This window comes from Ictalurus punctatus, chromosome 11, assembly GCF_001660625.3.
Source record: "Ictalurus punctatus breed USDA103 chromosome 11, Coco_2.0, whole genome shotgun sequence".
NCBI classification, from domain to species: domain Eukaryota; kingdom Metazoa; phylum Chordata; class Actinopteri; order Siluriformes; family Ictaluridae; genus Ictalurus; species Ictalurus punctatus.
Genome location: NC_030426.2, coordinates 25,501,957 through 25,521,266, shown reverse-complemented (window position 1 = coordinate 25,521,266; position 19,310 = coordinate 25,501,957). Strand labels below are relative to the sequence as shown.

The following is a 19,310-nucleotide window of genomic DNA, read 5'->3' as shown; positions in this document are numbered from 1 at the left end:
CACTTAAAAGACACAAAAGCGTATGGTTGATCAACACACACTCTTTCGGAGAGAGCGGTGCACGTAAAATGCTCGCGCGCGAATAAAGGATTCCACATTAAATGATCATAGATAATAATAATAATAATAATAATAATAATAATAATAATAATAAGACTCGCTTCTGCTTAATCGTTTATTGTAAACACCCCGGTGCCGGTTATCTCAGTTTAGAGTCACGCTTCAGTTCGGAAACTGTAGGGTTATATTAGCGCCGCGGTGAGCGCGCGCTCTCCCGCTGAACTCTCTCCGCGCTGGCTCGCGTTCCCGGTAAGGGCGCGCGAGCTCCTCGGTGGGCGTGGTTTTCCCAGGCTCTCAGAACAGCAGCTGCTATTTACCTTCCCTCTAATGTAAACCAGCACCGCCGCCGCGCGCGCGCGCACGCACACACACACACACACACGCACGCACGCACACACACATACACACACGCACACAACTACTACCCTCCTCCTCCTCCTCTTCCACACACACACACACACACACACACACACACACACACACACACACACACACACACAGCCCGCCAGGCGGCCAAACCTCAACCACTGCGGCTCATAAAACATCCTGGCACGTGCTCCACATTCACGGCGGCGCTCGCATGCACGCCGACCCATGTCAGGATGCCAGAGCTCGCGCAGCAGTCGCGCTGCTAAATCACTTATGACTGAAGGGCAATTTAAAGCGCTGCTGCACTGATTGGCGGAGGAATAATTCTTCACTCCTGCAACTCTGCTGCACGTGTCTGACTCGAAACTCACGAGATAAATAAACGCATTCATTAAAGTTTCACCTTCTTTCCTTCTCTTTCTCTCTCTCTTTCTCTCTTTTTTTTACATAAAGAAAGTTTCTCAGTCTTTAACTAAAACCGCTCATGTCACCCTCACTGCTCATGTGTCGGATATTAATTAGTTATAGTTAGCTCGTGTAGCTCGTATATAAACCAGTTCAAGTTCCGGTTGGGATTTTTTAAAGAATTAAAAAAAAAAAATCTAGGTTGTAAAATTTTAATAAAAACCCGGAAATGCCCAAATATTTCATCTGAGCCTTTTATATAAATAAAATAAAATATGCCCATTTTTTCTTAGGATTGTCTAATCCTAAAAGTTGTATGGGCTAAAATATGTTTCCTAAAACAACAACACCAACAACAACAAACCCTTCATTTTAATAAGAACCCCCAAAACACCCCGCGTGCAACATTCATTATTTAAATCAATATGTTTATTGCGGTTGGATTCAGTGACTCTGGATGTTTATTGCGCTGTTCGTGAGTGTGTGAGTTGTTGTTTTTTTTCACCATGGATCTGAAGTGTTAATGTGTAACTGGGATGACGGAAGGCAGGCCCGGTTCGTGCCCTAAACCCGGTCGGCCGCGCGCCATTGGCCACCCGCTCGAGAGCCAAACAACCAATGGCGCTGCGCCGACCACGAGCCGTCCTCCGTCCGGGCCGCGTGTCCCTCGCGCTGATTGGTAGAAAGTTAGTGTGGGAAAGAAAGTTTGGGAAGTTTCACACGAGCCGTTCGCGTGCGGCCCGGGATATAAATAAGGGCAGCGAGGCAGCGCGCGGGCAGACAGTCAATCGCTTGCGTCTGTCGGCGACCATCACAGAGAGAGAGAGAGAAAGAGCGCGCGCGCGTGACACTGAAACTCGTTAAAACTCGGGGATAACGCTGCGGCGGGGATAACTCCACTCCACTCCACTCCACTCCCACACTGCTGGACTTTTACTGCGCACGCTCCCGGCGTGTTTTTCTTCTTCTTTAAGGACGACTGAAGAGTTGATCATTTGTTACACATTTTCCTGGATATTGTACGCAGAAAAAAACAAATCATGCCTGCTGATATGATGGAAAAGAACTCGTCTTCCCCGGTGGCTGCGACCCCGGCGAGCATGAACACCGTCCCGGACAAACCCAAGACAGCCTCCGAGCACAGAAAGGTAGGATTTTATTCCCCACTTATGATCTTTCCCCCATTTGTACTACTTATCTAGTTGTTTATTTACTGTATTTACAACCATTCCGACCCCACAACAAAGCGATCTTATACGTAATGGCATTTTACACTCTGGATTTATTTCTTTATTTATAATGATTATTATTATTATTATTTTTTTTTAGTCATCCAAACCCATCATGGAGAAAAGGAGACGAGCCAGGATCAACGAAAGCTTGGGTCAGCTCAAAACCCTCATCCTGGACGCTCTGAAAAAAGACGTAAGTATCAGACATCACAATACGGAAATACCTAAATACAGCCTCGAGATCACGTGTCATTACTCGGGTTTACTGGATTTATGGAATTGATATTCCCTGTACTGATCATTTCAGCGCTGTTTTCACCCACAGAGCTCCAGACACTCCAAGCTGGAGAAGGCGGATATCCTGGAGATGACCGTGAAGCACCTCAGGAACATGCAGCGCGCGCAGATGACCGGTGAGTTGCAATAAACACTCTAAATATTACAAAATGAAGCGTGATGCATCTCCTCCAGACGCGCGCGCGCGCACACACACACACTGTTCGTGCAGGGTTTTGAGGTTGATGCGCGAACAGATGAGTGTTCACGCGCACGCTTTAACGTCCAACTTTTGCGTTTAGGAAATGAAAAATAAGACGTGTATGATGAGCAGGATGTAAGCGCGTGCACTCTAGTAAAGCGCACAGTGTAGCACATGACGCACCGACTGGAAGTTACGCTAAGAGCGGATGCTAGGAGTGTTGTGATGGTTGTGTTAAGATGAAACTCATGATGATTCTGGGTTTCTCCTCTCGCAGCCGCTCTGAACGCGGACCCCACCGTGCTCGGCAAGTACCGCGCGGGCTTCAGCGAGTGCATGAACGAGGTGACGCGTTTTCTGTCCACGTGCGAGGGCGTGAACGCCGAGGTGCGCACGCGGCTGCTCGGACACCTGGCCAACTGCATGACCCAGCTGAACGCGATGAACTACACAGCGCAGGCGCACGCCGGACCCGCGCCGCCTCCTCCGACCTTCGGACAGCCCGTGGTGCAGATCCCCGGCGCGACGCACGTGCCCGTGCCCGTCTCGGTGCCGGCGTGTAAGAGCGCGCCTCCATCCGGCGCGTCGCCGTCTGACGCTTCCAAGGTGTACGGCGGCTTCCAGCTCGTCCCGGCTACAGACGGACAGTTTGCCTTCTTGATCCCCAGCGGCGCGTTCACCCCCGGCGGCCCCGTGATCCCGGTGTACGCGAGCGGCGCAGCCACGCCCCTCTCAGCAGCCGCCGCGTCTCCGCGCGAGGCCTCGCTCACTTCAGACTCTGTCTGGAGGCCTTGGTAGAAAAACCCAGAGAGACAGAAAGACTTCTGAAAGACTTTTACACTGTTCATATGCTACATGTTTCGTCTGTTAAAGTTTCGCTTTTTTGTTTAGTTTTTGTTTTGTTTGTTGTTGTTTTTTTTTTTAATGGAAATGTGTTTTAAGAAGAGATTTTTTTATGCACTATATTTGTACAGCTCAAAAGGGAGAGAAGTTCATATTGAAACGAGATTTATACTTATATAGCTAATGTCTGTTCGGTGCATTTTTTTATATTTGCGGTATCTTTTTTTTCTAAAGGTGATGCCAAAGATATGCGGAATGCTTTTTTTTTGTGCGAGATTCTTCTTTTTGGAAGACTAATAAATTTGTTTAAAAAAAAAAAAAAAAAGTTTGTCTATGTCGTGATGTCATATTCCCCGCTTTCCAAAGTGCATCTGGGAAACTTGGGTTGAGTTGCCAAACTCAGAACCGCATCTCACATGACTGGAAACTCATTAAGCCCAGACAGAGAACTCAAATAAATACGGGGGATTAGTGATGCATCAGCAGATGCGGATGTAAAGATGATTCAATATCAACAAGCAGAGACAAGATGTAGAAAAACTCTACAACCTCAGCCAGACTGGAACACGTCTGTTTAGGTAAAGCATACATGCATTAAACCTTAAGCTTGCTTATTTATTTATTTATTTATTTATTTATTTATTTATTTATTTATTTAAAAGCACTTACATTACGCCTGCTGCATTTCACTTCACAGAACAAAAACTCCACGTGTGCAGGAATAGCTATGCGCAAATAAGCACAACAAAACACGTCATCTAATTTCAAGATAATCTTTAAAACTCCAATTAATTAATTAAACGTCTCTGTGCGCACTTTGGAAAAGCAAGTCCAAGAGTCCTTTCTATATCTCCACAAAGCATGGCTCATTAACCGCGGGTTTGGTTTGGGGAGGAAAGTTTTTTTTTTTTTTTTTTTTTTTTTTTTTAAAAACTTGTGTGTATATATTTAGAGCTGGATAATTAGCGGAAAGAGGAGACGCACACACATAGAGACAGAGAGAGAGAGAACCGGAAACGGGAAATCAGCCAAGCCACCAATATGAGCCGATTTAACCAACCGAGGATGCCACTGCGTCTAACACCACACAGATCCAGAGGCGGCGTGCTATTTCACAGTTTTGGCTGGATGACACGAACATGCAGCGCCATCTAGCAGCGAACTGCTGAAAAACACCCCAAAGTCGGAGACAAACTTACATTTTACATTCGTATTTAGAAGAAGACACACACTTCTCAGACTTCGAGTCTTTTCTCACACGCGCTCTTAAAAAAAAATACAGGTTCTGCCATGGTTCTTTACAACACAATGGGTTCCGCAAAGAACCTTCTTCTTGTCAAGAGCCATTTTATAATGTACATTGCTCTTGAGTTGAGCTATATGGGTCTTTGGGGTTTAAAGAAGTCCTTTGTTTTTCATTGTAGCAGTGTGTTGGTTCTTCAAAGTATCATCCTTTAACAGGTTAAAGTGAACCCGATAACCTGGAAAAGGTTCTCCTGGCATCACTTTTAAGAGTCTTACTTTGGTTCCTTAAAGCACCAACTAAGGGTGCTTTTATTTTTTAAGAGAACTTATGATAACCTGGTTCCTGGCGGCACTGCTGTGAAGAACCATTCGTGGGTTCTTTAAAGAAACCAGTAGATAGATGGTTCATCAATAAAAGTACCTTTTATGTCCAATTTCCAAAGAATACATGCACAGAATATATATATATATATATATATATATATATATATATATATATATATATATATATATATATATATATATATATATATATATATATATATATATACAGACCACCAGTCAAAAGGTTAGAAACACTCATTATTTATTTGATTTTATTTGTTCACATTTTATAATAATAATAATAATAATAATAATAATAATAATAATAATAATAATAAAGTCATCAAATCTCTGGAGTAACACAAACAGATCTATGGGAATTATGTTGTGATAAAAAAATCTCAAATATATCAAAATAGTTTAATATTCTAGCATCTTCAAAGTCGACGCTCTTTTCTCCTCGAAATTCCAGAAATGTGTTCTTGGCGTTTTCTCGACCGATTTCTTGAGGAATTTCCCCGAGATGATTTTTTACACAGTATTAAAGGAGTTATATAGTTATAAAAATATTTTTCTCCGAGTCGTCCGTTTAAAAACGGGGTTTTTTTTTTGTAAATAAAATGTGAGTTTTCTAATGAAAGAAACGAATATGTTGTAACAATTATATTTTTGTCTACGACACCGATTTCACACGTTTAATCACACACCTTCAGATCAAAAGGTTTTTAACCATCATGAGAAACGTTTCAACATTCAGGTGTCCACAAACTTTTGACTGGAAGTGTGTGTGTGTATATATATATAAATATCTCCTTGGAGATGTTTATCCACTCGAACCGTCCTCTTCACAGTGCGTTGAGACGATACAGACACACGTCCAATTCCAGGTCGATTCATAACATTTCCAGTCGACTGGAACTTCTTAATTATTGCCCCGATGGTGAAATGGGCGTTTTCAATGCTTGTGCTATTTTCTTATAGCCACGCCCCATTGTGTGAAGCTCAACAACCTTTTGCCGCACATCACGGCTACATTCCTCTCTCTTACCCATTGTTATGAATAACTAAGGGAATTTGACCTGTGTGTTACCTCATATTTATACCCCGGTGAAACAGGAAGTCATGCTTGAACAATTTCCTGCTCCTAGTCACCCAGGTGTACTAAAAAAAAAGTAAAATATCAGTGGGAACATACTTCAAATATATTTTTCTCATATGAACTTGCACACTTATATTTAACAAAGTTGTTTTATATATATATATATATATATATATATATATATATATATATATATATATATATATATATATATATCCATGAGAGCAGAGTATTTTGTGATTTTTTTTAATAAAAGATCAAAAGATTACATAATAAAGACAATTTTTCACAGCCTTCTTTGCTCATATTTACCAAGGGTGCCAATATTAGTGGAGGACACTGTATGTGCATATATACGTATATTTATATAAACTAAATATGAAATATTTTGGAAGACATTTTGCTAAAAAGTGTTAATTTCCCCCATGTATGGAGACTTTCGGGACACCCTGTATTTATTTATAATAATAAAACTAAAGCGTTAACTTTCTTTTGTTGTTGTTGTTGTTGTTGTTATTGTTATTATCATTGTTGTTGTTGTTGTTTTTGTATGGTCCAGTTGTCATACGTGTCGTTTAAGTTCACCATTCATTTGCATTCTTGATTAACTCATTTCAAGTAATAATAATAACACATTTAAGCATTTCTGCTCAGCAACTCAACTCTGTTACTACAAGATTATAGCTACGAAGAATATTAATTCGTAGAATTTCTTTATTTATTTAAAAAAAAAAACAACAACAAAAACAACAACAACGTGTTTGTCATGATGTTGAAAGCGACACGAGTTAGCATCTTCAACCTTTTAACGTTCGGATTTTTGTAGAATGTCGGCGCCTCAGTGGTACTCTAATGCTGGAACGACCCTTTTCACGTGATTATTTACACCATAGAGTATTATTCACGTGAAGGCACGTCATGCTGAAATCACGTCACGATGACCTCTAAAAACAAATGTGATGTAATGCTAACGCACGCATCGCGCTAGCTAACACATAGCATGAAATGACAGCGATCTGGATCTATTTTAACGATTAACAATGACGACCAAAGCAAAGCGGAGTGCAGACGGTGCTCTGTGAAAATATCAAGAGGAGGAAGTACAGCATCGTCCTATGACACAAGTGAGAAAACATCTGAAACGTACAACTCGAGGAGCACGAGGAGATCGTCGCTAGCGGCAGACGCTGGACGTCTACACACGACCGTGGCTCTTCACCGGTATGGTGTCCTTGACGATGTGCAACTCCATAACTAGGGATTTGTACGCAATAAAAACAATTGAACGTGCATGATTTTATAACGTCTATTCCTTGCTACTTACTCGTTTATAGCTTCGGCGTATGGTGTATGAGGAACAATTCTATTTTGTTATAGAACTATGGTCGAAAAGAACGTTTTGAGCGAGACCAGGTGCTCGTCGCCGTCAGCCGTTCCACTGTGGCCGTCCTTTCCAGAGAATCGGGGAAGTCTCCGTCCAGTTGTTTGCAATTACCAATCTGCTAAGAGGCTCATGGCTGAGTGTGTTCATTTCAAATTTCCATCACACCTTTTATGGTTCCAGGATGAAGGAGATAGAAACCATATGTGTGTGTGTGTGTGTGTGTGTGTGTGTGTGTGTGTGTGAGAGGGAAGCCTTGCATTGAAAAGACCCTGGAAGGAGCGAGCAGACTGAGACGTTCTGCTACAGTGTTAAAGAAATAAAATGTCACTAAACGGTATTATGAAAAGTGCACGTTTGGTACTGTTAGTACGTGAAGTCGACTCCAGAAGTCTGAGACGGTGATGAAATGAAAGTGTTAGGAATCTGAAAACGAGTTTAAAAAAAAAAAGGATCTGTTCGATTTCTCGGACGCGCTTGAACAGATTTAAGATTGGGAGGTCAGTGTTTAAATGTAAGGAAGTGTGTAATGATAACGGGCGTGTTAACTAGTTTGTACAAACCGGTCAGATTCGCGGTCTTTTAGTCTTTAAGGTATACGATCAGATCGGACGATCTGATCTAACACGGACTGTCAGGTTTTACACAAAACTTAACGCGGGGCATTAACGCAAACGCAGGGCGAGTGTGTCGAACTAGAAAAAAGCTCGGAGACTAGCGCATGGAGACTAGCGTTCAGAGACTAGCGTACGGAGGCTAGCGATCGGAGACTAGCGTTCAGAGACTAGCGATCGGTGGCTAGCGCTTGGAGACTAGCGATTGGAGACTAGCGTTCGGAGACTAGCGATCGGGGACTAGCATTCGGAGGCTAGCGCTCAGAGACTAGCGTTCAGAGACTAGTGTTCGAAAACTAGCGATCGGAGGCTAGCGCTCGGGGACTAGCGATCGGAGGCTAGCGATCGGAGACTAGCGATCGGAGGCTAGCGATCGGAGACTAGCGATCAGAGGCTAGCGATCGGAGGCTAGCGATCGGAGACTAGCGATCGGAGGCTAGCGATCGGAGACTAGCGATCAGAGGCTAGCGCTTGGAGACTAGCACTCAGAGACTAGCGATCGAAGGCTAGCGATCGGAGACTAGTGTTCGGAGACTAGCGATCGGAGACTAGCGATCGGAGGCTAGCTATCAGAGGCTAGCGAACGGAGACTAGTGATCGGAGGCTAGCGATCGGAGGCTAGCTATCAGAGGCTAGCAAACGGAGGCCCTGTTTACACTAGTGCACTTTCATTCTAAAACGCCTAACTGTTGCTACGGTTATGCCTGTCACCTACACTACTCCATCCGGCGTTTTCCACCCTCGAAAACGGGAGACTTTCAGAAATGCCGAAGACCCCGTTTTAGTCTGAAAACTCCAGGCTCACGCTTCAGTGTAAACGGACCAAAACGAAGACTTTTGAAAACAAAGGCGTGGCTCCGCCCACATTCATTCCCTGATTGGGTCTTCTGGATCATCACATATCCTTCTCTGATTCGTCAAGCCCCTACCACATGACCGTTATGCTACCTCGATCGTATACACAACAACACGGAGACTGAACCGCAAGCTTTTCTGGCTTTGTCGTCGTTCTTAGCCGCCGTCGCCATCAATTCTGTATTTTATAACACTGCAGCTGCTACATGCGCAAGAGGCGAGCTACGATTAGAGCGATCGCCAACGAATCTCATTTCCAGCGGCGTAAGCCCTACACGGAACGCCGGTTCAGACTAGCAACCGACTTCCTGTTTACACTTGTACTGTATGCGCATGCCCAGTGTGCACGAATGGTCATGTGACGTGCGTATTCGGTCGTGTAGCGTGGACGGAGATCGTTTCTGAAACGCGGTGGAAACGCCAGCGTGGACGTGTGTAAACAGGGCCGGACATTTTGGCTCCCAGAAGTGTGTCCTTTACCTGGAAAGATGCATGTCATGTATCTTTAAAGCTTTAAAGCTCTAATTAAAGTCCATTCACATACATTAGATCATTTTTAAAGGTGCAAAAGGTGTACTCTTGATAGTGCCACCCTACTGACCAGGAAACCTACACGTTAGTATTATTTTATCAGACTGTACTGTATACGGCAAAAAGTTTGCTTAATATTCATAACATTTGCATTTTAAAGACTCGATATGTATTATAGTCAGTTGTTGCATTAACAACTCTACTGCTATGGTGGAGAACATCCATGGCATTTAAATAATAATAATAATAATAATAATAATAATAATAATAATAATAATAATACATTTCATTTTGGATTATAAAGTATATTTCATCTTATCATTAGTGTGCTGCAACACTATGTACTTTCGCTTGTCACTGTACCTTGCTGTGTTTTATTGTGCTGAAAGGTGCAGGTACAGTAGTGTTCTTTGCATGTAAGGGCATGTTAAGTGCATGGAGCTTTACTCTACAGACTAAATGATGTTCAATCATTTGACAGGTACACTACTGTATGTCCACATTTCGAGGTGAAAAGTCCATACTGCAATTGTAAAAGATGTACCGCACCTTACTGACATGGAACGCTAACGGTACCGTTTTTGAGACTCTGACACAGGCTGTTTATTTTAGTGAGTCTTTGCATTTTCTAATCGACAGTGTTTACTAGACATGGTACTGATCCGATACTCGGTATATAAACATAAAGGTGGATCGGAGAAAAAACAGTAGAACAGGTGGTATGTGTGAGTACCACCTGAGGGGAGAGGACAGGTGCTGTTTAGGACTGCTTCTCTGAGCGTCGATTTGGTGTTTGTTCCTGAATCACAGCTCGAGCCAGTGGCGTGATGTGAGACTATTATTGGTGGAGTGTAAGATCAGACTAGGGGTGTGTGAGATCAGACTGGGGGTGTGTGAGATCAGACTGGTGGACTGTAAGATCAGACTGGTGGTGTGTGAGATCAGACTGGTGGTGTGTGAGATCAGACTGGGGGTGTGTGAGATCAGACTGGGGGTGTGTGAGATCAGACTGGTGGACTGTAAGATCAGACTGGTGGTGTGTGAGATCAGACTGGGGGTGTGTGAGATCAGACTGGTGGACTGTAAGATCAGACTGGGGGTGTGTGAGATCAGACTGGTGGACTGTAAGATCAGACTGGGGGTGTGTGAGATCAGACTGGTGGTGTGTGTGATCAGACTGGGGGTGTGTAAGATCAGACTGGGGGTGTGTGAGATCAGACTGCTGGTGTGTGAGATCAGACTGGTGGTGTGTGAGATCAGACTGGGGGTGTGTGAGATCAGACTTGTGGTATGTGAGATCAGACTGGTGGACTGTAAGATCAGACTGGGGGTGTGTGAGATCAGACTGGTGGACTGTAAGATCAGACTGGTGGTGTGTGAGATCAGACTGGGGGTGTGTGAGATCAGACTGGGGGTGTGTGAGATCAGACTGGGGGTGTGTGAGATCAGACTGGTGGACTGTAAGATCAGACTGGGGGTGTGTGAGATCAGACTGGTGGTGTGTGAGATCAGACTGGTGGACTGTAAGATCAGACTGGTGGTGTGTGAGATCAGACTGGTGGTGTGTGAGATCAGACTGGGGGTGTGTGAGATCAGACTGGTGGACTGTAAGATCAGACTGGGGGTGTGTGAGATCAGACTGGTGGACTGTAAGATCAGACTGGGGGTGTGTGAGATCAGACTGGTGGTGTGTGTGATCAGACTGGGGGTGTGTAAGATCAGACTGGGGGTGTGTGAGATCAGACTGGTGGTGTGTGAGATCAGACTGGTGGTGTGTGAGATCAGACTGGGGGTGTGTGAGATCAGACTGGTGGTGTGTGAGATCAGACTGGTGGTGTGTGAGATCAGACTGGGGGTGTGTGAGATCAGACTGGTGGTGTGTGAGATCAGACTGACATCCATGATGCGTAGATCTTTATGCTGCATTCAGTGATGAGTCACGTACTGTATACGTTCCTCAAAAACAGTTTGAATAAGCGAATATATCTCTAGCTTGATTAAGTGTAAGTAAATACTTGTGTATACAGTACAGTAAAACTCATTTAAATGTAAAAAGCGCTGCTGTGTGTACTGTTCACGCTGTGAGCGGCCATGTGGATTCGACGTCGTTTGCTGAACTCAGGGTTGAGGAGACAGTCCCGAGTAGGAATTCCGAGTCGAGGAGGCGTGTCCTTTGGTTTTTCCTAGATTTAAGAAAGAAAGCTGCTATATAAATAGGAGGTATTAAAGAATGGACCAGTCCTCTGTATCACAGTGTGTGTGTGTATGTGTGTGTGTGTGTGTGTGTGTGTGTGTGTGTGTGTGTGTTGTGCAGATGTTGACACACACCTCTCAACCTCCACCTCAGAGCTGAAAAACAGCTTTATGAGTGTGTCGGGTTACGAGCGTGCTGACCGTGCACATGTCACAACACGGCTGTGGGGTTAGCTGCCATGCGTATCGATGAACTTTTCCCACACTCCACCACGCGCTCCGAGAGGAACGCGGGGAAAAGGACTAAAGACCCCTCTTTGCTTCCTCCTTAGCTCTTAAGTGCTACCATATGGCGTAATCTCTCTCTCTCTCTCTCTCACTTGCTCTCTCCTCTGGCTCAAAGTCACTAGCATGCTGTCTTTGACTGCAGCTCAGACAAGTCAGGGCTTTATGATTTAAGCCCAGGGCTTGCTGTACCAAGGCCCAGACTCGCTCTGCAGCCAAAACCCCCTCCTTATCCTCTCTTCCACTCCACTCCACTCCACCTCTCTCTCTCTCTCTCTCTCTCTCTCTCTCTCTCTCTCTCTCTCTCTCCTGCAGTTGTAGAGGAAAGGCTGTTTTCTGGCAGGAAATGAATAGCTCCCAGATGAGCACAGGAACCTGAGAGGTCGTGAGAAAGAGGCGATCCCCCCTCCTGCAGCCGGCGCGCTGCCAGCCGCCGGGGGAACGTGGGAGAGCGCCTCACTGACACACGCATCAACTCTCCTGCTGCCTGGACGAGCAGCCTGCCGCCACACACACTCACACACACATGGCCCGAGCCAAGCAGGGCCAAGCAGGGTCGACCAGAGAGTGTGTACAGCTACACACATGGAGGAGTATACATTCACCCAGATGCTATAATACAATAAACATGCACTCACACACACACACACACACTCTCACACCCACACACTACACGTGTACCCACACGTCTGTGACTGCACAGGTGCTCTGTGTCAGGAGGAAGCGCAGGCCGGATTCTCCTCATTCCTCCTATGGATGTTAGCGCACACACACTCGGCACGTTCCACAGATCCGGTGAAAGCAGGAGGAGCTCCAGGTCTTCACACCGAGCGGAGATCAGCGGGCTTAACCTCGTAAACTCACAACATTAGTGTACAACAGGAAGAAAAGAACGAAAAGAAGAAGACAAAGAAGACGAGGAAGAAGAAAACACATTTCCTTGAAGCAGTTTTTGTGACTGACATTAGCATGGATAATTCTTTTCTATCACTTTTCTCCTTCTTTTCTTTTTTCCTTCCTTTTCTTTCTCTTTTTCCTTTCATTGTTTTTTTTTCTTTTCACCATTCATTCATTTTTTCCTTTTTCTTTTGTCTTTCCTTTTATCCAATCTGTTCTTTTCTTTTTTCTGTTAACTTTATTGGGTTTTTTTTCTCCCCCACCGTAATTTATTTCTTTTCAGAGGCTAGAATCTTTTTGTTTCTTTTCCTTTTTTTGTGTGTTCATTTCCCTGTTTTTTCTTTTCTTTTTTTCCCATTTATTTCTTTTCAGAAGCTCGAATAATTTTTTTCTAGTTCTTTTCTTTTCTTTTTTTTCCTTCCTTTCCTTTTTCCTTTTCCTTTTATAATTTTTTACTTTTTCCACCTTTCATTCATTTTTTCATTTTTCTTTTGTCTTTCCTTTTATCCAGTCTGTTCTTTTCTTTTTTCCTGTTAATTTTCCTGTCTTTTACTTTTCCTCTTCCCCCCAATGATTTATTTTCAGAAGCTAGAATCTTTTCTTTTCTTTCTTTTTCAGTTCCCTGTTTTTTCTTTTCTTTTTTTCCAATAATTTCTTTTCAGAACCTATAATTGTTTATTTTCTATTTCTTTTCTTTTCTTTTCCCTTTTTTTCCTTTTCTTTTTCTTTTCCTTTCTTTCTTCCCTTCCAATATCTGTTTCGTTACGCGCACTACAGTAACACACGTTTCAGCACCGCAGCGTTTGTTCTGGATGGAGAGAGATGTTCAATTAAACACCAGGCTAATCATGCTAATCAGCATCAACCACTGCCAAGTTTCTCACCAAACACCAGATAAAACCATTTCCTGCACTGGCATCTTTTCTCCTCTCATCACCTCTAATCCCTTCTCTCGGTGTGCTTCCAGGTCAAGCCCAGGGGCAGTAAACAAGTTTCTCACTGTTGAAAAGAAGAACGCTGCCCTGTCAAGTGTCTTTATTCTGAAACAAGTACGATTTAAATGAGCAGGGAGACGTCTGAGTGGCAGAGTCAAACAGTTTGTGGTGTAAAAATGGTGTAAAAAAAAAAATTCTTACTGAAATACCTAATGTGAAGATCATGTACACACAAACATACACAGACAAATAAAAAAGTCCCCGTGTACACGGAGAAATTCTAATAGCATGTAAATAAATGAATAAACAGTTAATTAAGTAAAGGGTTGGGGGGGGGGGGGCAGAATACATGAGATAAAAATAAAATATAGTAATAATAATAATAAGGAGAAGAAGAAGAAGAAGGAGGAGGAGAAGGAGAAGAAGGAGAAGAAGAAGAAGGAGAAGGAGAAGGAGAAGAAGAAGAAGAAGAAGAAGGAGGAGAAGGAGAAGAAGAAGGAGGAGAAGAAGGAGAAGAAGAAGAAGAAGAAGAAGGAGAAGGAGAAGAAGGAGGAGGAGAAGGAGAAGAAGAAGAAGAAGAAGAAGGAGAAGGAGAAGAAGGAGGAGGAGAAGAAGAAGGAGGAGGAGGAGAAGAAGAAGAAGGAGGAGGAGAAAAAGAAGGAGAAGGAGGAGAAGAAGAAGAAGAAGAAGAAGAAGAAGGAGGAGAAAAAGAAGGAGAAGGAGGAGAAGAAGAAGAAGAAGAAGAAGAAGAAGGAGGAGAAAAAGAAGGAGAAGAAGGAGGAGAAGAAGAAGAAGAAGGAGAAGAAGAAGAAGGAGAAGAAGAAGAAGAAGGAGAAGAAGAAGAAGAAGTTATTAATTCAGTAAATTAGTAAATTAATTGATTAATAAGTCCCACTGTTCTGTGAACAGCCTCAGGAGTCAGTGTAGTGTAATGTAGTGTACCATGACTACGGGCCTGAAGAGCAACCTTCAGAAGATTGATGGATTGATGGATCCCACAAAACAGCCGTAATAGGTCCAACAGGCTAAACATCAACATTTCTGCTTTGCAGGACACAAGATTAGCGATTAATGGCTTCTGGCAAAGAAAGAGACCTAAAGAAAAACAAGAACTCCTTGCTCACTGCAGTGGAGCCCCTGACAAACAGTTCTGAGAGAATTCTCCTCCTTTGCCTTTCAAACATCTCAGAAATGCTGAACATCACATCTGCTTATGCTCCGACACAGAGAGTTGTCAAACCCAGAGAGGAAAGTCTAGTTCTACAGCAATCTCCACAGCACCATCAGCAAGATACCAGGAGGATCTCGACCTGCTTGGTGACTTCAACACCAGGGTGGTAGTGGACCGCAAGGCTTGGCCATCATGCCTCGGATGCTGTGGAATTGGAACCATCAGTGAAAATGGCCAGAGACTACTGGTGCAAATGGATGCACCTCAGATCAGGACACATCATCATAGCTGAAGTTGTAAGGACAAGCAGTTCATTTCCACGGTCAGTGAGATTTCATATTTCTCTACCTCAGACCTGAACCTCAGTGCAGAAACAAGGTGGAGCAGACTGCACACACCATTTGGCTGCCTGTTATAGAGGAGCTGGATGAGGAACCCACTGCTGGAGAGCTTGAGAAAGCTATTAACACACTGCTCCAAGGTAAAGCACCAGAGAATTGGTGCCATCCCACCAGATTTTAATCACCTCTGATGCACCACCTGCATGAACTGGAAAAAAAAACCTCTGTTCCCCAACACATGAGAAGATCATCACTCTGCTTAACCAGAAGGGCAACCAAAGTGACTGCAACAACTACTGGAGAATATCGATCCTTATGATCAATCGAGGTATCCTCCCCAGCCTGCAGACCAAATCTCTCCAGAATCACAGTGTGGCTCCAGGGCAGAGATGTTCTCAGTCGACCTGACTTTCTCCAGGTCAGCTCCAGACAACTCCAATAGAAATACCAAGAACAGAAGAAACCTCTGAATCTGGCCTTTGTTTACCTCAACAAGGCCGTCAACAAGGCCGTCATCATCAGGAGTGGATTGTTCACTGCCCCCTTAAAACACCTGAACAAGATCACCTTCTACCAAAAATACCTGATATCAGATGCCTTCAGCATTGCCTTCAGCATTCAGAGTTACACAGGGTTGTGTCCTATGACCAACACTGTATGAGCTCTTTAGTGTTTCTGTCCTAGACCTTTAGCTCAAGATCTGAATTAATCTACCTGCATGCTAGATAAGATGGTACACTCTTCAACTTGATTTGAAGAATCCTCACCAAAGAGATGCTCTTTGCAGATGCTGCTGCTTGCCACTCACATGAAAGTGTGGTTCCAGCATCTTATCAAAGTCCTGATTATCAAAGTCCTGTACTCAGTTTTGTTCAAAAGAAGACTGTGGTTATGGGCCAAGATGCCAAAAACATGGTCTCTATCAACATCTCCATGCTCAGATGTCAGTTCAACTTTACATAACTGGGCTCCATGATCTCTGCCAACCTCTGTCTTGATGTCAAACCTGCATTGGAAAGGCTGCTACTGTAGTGAGGAAGCTCAGCAAGGGAGAAGAACAGCTCCCTCACTGCAAACACCAGGCTGAAGGTCTACCAGGTGTTCATCCTCAGCTCACATTTGGTGGTTCAATCTGGACTACCTACTCCTGGCAAGAAACGAAGCTCAACTCCTTTCACTTGCGATGCCTCTGGTGCATCCTCAACATATCCTGGAGGGATCATTGAGGTAATGACAGTAAGCAACATCTCAGATGGTTCGATTGCATCTGAAGGATGGAGAGTGGACGTATCCCATCCGACCTTCTTTGCGGTCAGCTGGAATAGGATTCCCGGCCTACAGACCATCCCTATGTCCACCACAGAGACGTTTGTAAAAGAGACAATGTTGCTGCTGCTGCGATCAATGTGGGATCAAAGTGTGAGAACGTTTCTGAGGATTACAACTCCTGGAGTCAGACAGTGCAGGAAAACATTAGACAAGCAGAAGAGCAGCACATGACAAACATCACTGGATAAAGACAGCACGAAAAGAGCAAAGCCGATGCTCATCCAGCCCATCAACCATCGCATGAGATGCAACAGAATCCCTACAAGGTCAAAACTGTCAGATTTCTATCTATGTGGGGAAACCAGAATTTGCACTGCTGAAATAAAAAAAACAATAGAAACCCTCATAGAATCTGTAATGGTTTTAATGGCTATAATGGGAATTGTATTGGTTTTAATGGAAACTGTAATGGTCCCTCTGGGTCAATAGTGGTAATTTGTTGCCTTCTATTAGTGGCAGGTTATGTCCAGTGGAGCCCATTAAGGACCTGTAATGGGAATGGGAATGGTTTTAATGGTTAGCTGATGTTTTGTAACAGTATTTGTAGTGGACACCATTGGAATTTCTGTGATGGGTTCTATTTTTTTTCAGCAGGGTGATCCTCACCATAAACCCCACCCTTCTGATCAGTACCCACGTGTTGAAAATGTACGCTTCACACATTTCACCTTAAGGTTGCGTACAACCTGAGGAGCATCTTTGACAGATTTCGTGCTGCTACAGTAGACCTAGTTGCAACTCCAGTTCTCGGAGAACCTTTAAAACAGGGAAGTGAAACGGTTTTATCTCACCGCCTCTCTCACCATCCACGCAAAACAGCTTAAGCAGTGCCATGGCTTCTGTGGGCCATGGCTTAATCTGATTTCCCGAGGAAACGTCGTGGCACGGCCACGACATCGCTGGCTGGCGCGATAACACACCACTGTGACGAGCAGCTGGAGCATCTACAGCGCTGTGCATGCTACCTTTGTGTGTGTGTGAGAGAGAATGAGAGAGAGCGAGAAAGAGAATGTGAGACAGAGAGAGAGAGGAAAAAAAAAGATTCAGTGTGTTTGTGTTTGGGCATTTTTATTGTCTTTTGTTATTTTGTTGAGGAATTCAGTCTCACACCCACGCTGCTGTCATGACCGTCTTCGTTTGCATCAGACACGGTGACATGAGAAACGAGGCATTTTACAGAGGACGAACATGCCAAATGTGTAGTGTTTATCATTTACTAATAAATCCTGTCCTTTACTAGAGTTGAGTACAGTTAATGGAGAGCTTTAAAAGCAAGCTAATCATCTAAGGGGTGATTAGCTTAGAAAAGTTGAACATTTCTGTTATTTTAGCTCTTCTCACTAGTGGTGGCTTAGTGGTTAGCACGTCTGCCTCAGACCTCCAGGGTCCGGGGTTCGATTCCCACCGTGGCCCTGTGTGTGCGGAGTTTGCATGTTCTCCCTGTGCTGCAGGGGTTTCCTCCCCCAGTCCAAACACATGCATGGTAGGCTGATTGGCGTGTCCGTAGTGTATGAATGAGTGTGTGTGTGAGTGTGCCCTGCGATGGATTGGCACCCTGTCCAGGGTGTACCCTGCCTTGTGCCCCATGCTCCCTGAGATAGACTCCAGGTTCCCCGTGACCCTGAAAAGGATAAGCGGTGTAGAAGATGGATGGATGCCACGAGTGTACCTTCTGAAATCATTCACACATTTTAATGGCTGTGTAATACGAAGCAATGCGATAATATGAAATTAAACATGACCTTATATGTCCACGTTGATTTAGACATGTGAATCAGCCTACCATGCATGTCTTTGGACTGGGGGAGGAAACCGGAGTACCCGGAGGAAACCCCCGCAGCACGGGGAGAACATGCAAACTCCACACACACACACACACAGGGCCACGGTGGGAATCGAACCCCCGACCCTGGAGGCGTGAGGCGAACGTGCTAACCGCTAAGCCAAAAAAGTGCAAAACGTGGGCAGAGTGAAAGCAATTTTATATATATATTTATATATATATATATATATATCTTTATGTGATGCTAATAGTGCGTCTTTTTCAGTGTATTAAAGTCTGCACTTATAGTAACACTGCTCTGAACGCTATTAAGAGCAAGGGAATTAAGGTATCAAAGGTATTAAGACAAACAGAGATTTTGCATTTCATCTCAATGCCCCCCGCCCCCCCACTTTAATTTATTCCTAATTTAGAAATAGATTTACTGCACGGAAATGAGAAAGCGTCTCAAACGCTGGGAAAGCTGGGAACTCTCAGGGCAGACGTTCTTGTCTCGTGCGTCCCTCAAAGTGTTGGACTTCCACGAATGGCCTCCTCAGAATAATCTCCACTGACTGGAAGTATGAAGCTTCATTCAGACTTGCACCCTGTGACTAATGGCTTTATAACGTGTCTTTGAGGTGCTCGTAGTCTCGTAGCGTCATCACGGCTATTCAGTTCTCGGGTCAAAGTGTACCTCCGTGGACGTGTCTGAAGTGTCTCCGTGCTTTAGATGAGGCAGAATGTTCATCATGTTCATCATTTCAATCAGTAATATGATTATCGTTGTTTAACTTAATGTTTTTTTTTTTACATGCTTCATTTGATTTATTATTTGTTTTTTGTTCCGTTCATTTATGTTTATTTAAGCAGAGTGCGTATGGTGCTAATTTAATGTACAGTATATTTCAGATTTTCTGTGTTTTATGGAGTAGGAGTACTTGAATAAACACGACCACGT

At 43.9% G+C, this 19,310-nt stretch overlaps 1 protein-coding gene across 2 annotated transcripts; it reads left to right on the top strand.

Annotated features, from left to right (window-relative positions):
• The first annotated feature begins 1,550 nt into the window (after nucleotides 1–1,550).
• Nucleotides 1,551–3,712, top strand: her6 (hairy-related 6). 2 transcript variants are annotated; one of them, XM_047158365.2, is made up of 4 exons: nucleotides 1,551–1,982; nucleotides 2,164–2,259; nucleotides 2,374–2,479; nucleotides 2,822–3,712. In XM_047158365.2, the coding sequence occupies exons 1-4, from the start codon at nucleotides 1,875–1,877 to the stop codon at nucleotides 3,340–3,342; spliced, it is 831 nt and encodes a 276-aa protein (XP_047014321.1). In that variant the 5' UTR covers nucleotides 1,551–1,874; the 3' UTR covers nucleotides 3,343–3,712. The 2 variants fall into 2 exon arrangements, with proteins under 2 accessions (XP_047014321.1, XP_017336094.1); XM_017480605.3 differs by having other exon boundaries at nucleotides 1,561–1,982; nucleotides 2,392–2,479.
• The last annotated feature ends 15,598 nt before the right edge of the window (nucleotides 3,713–19,310 follow it).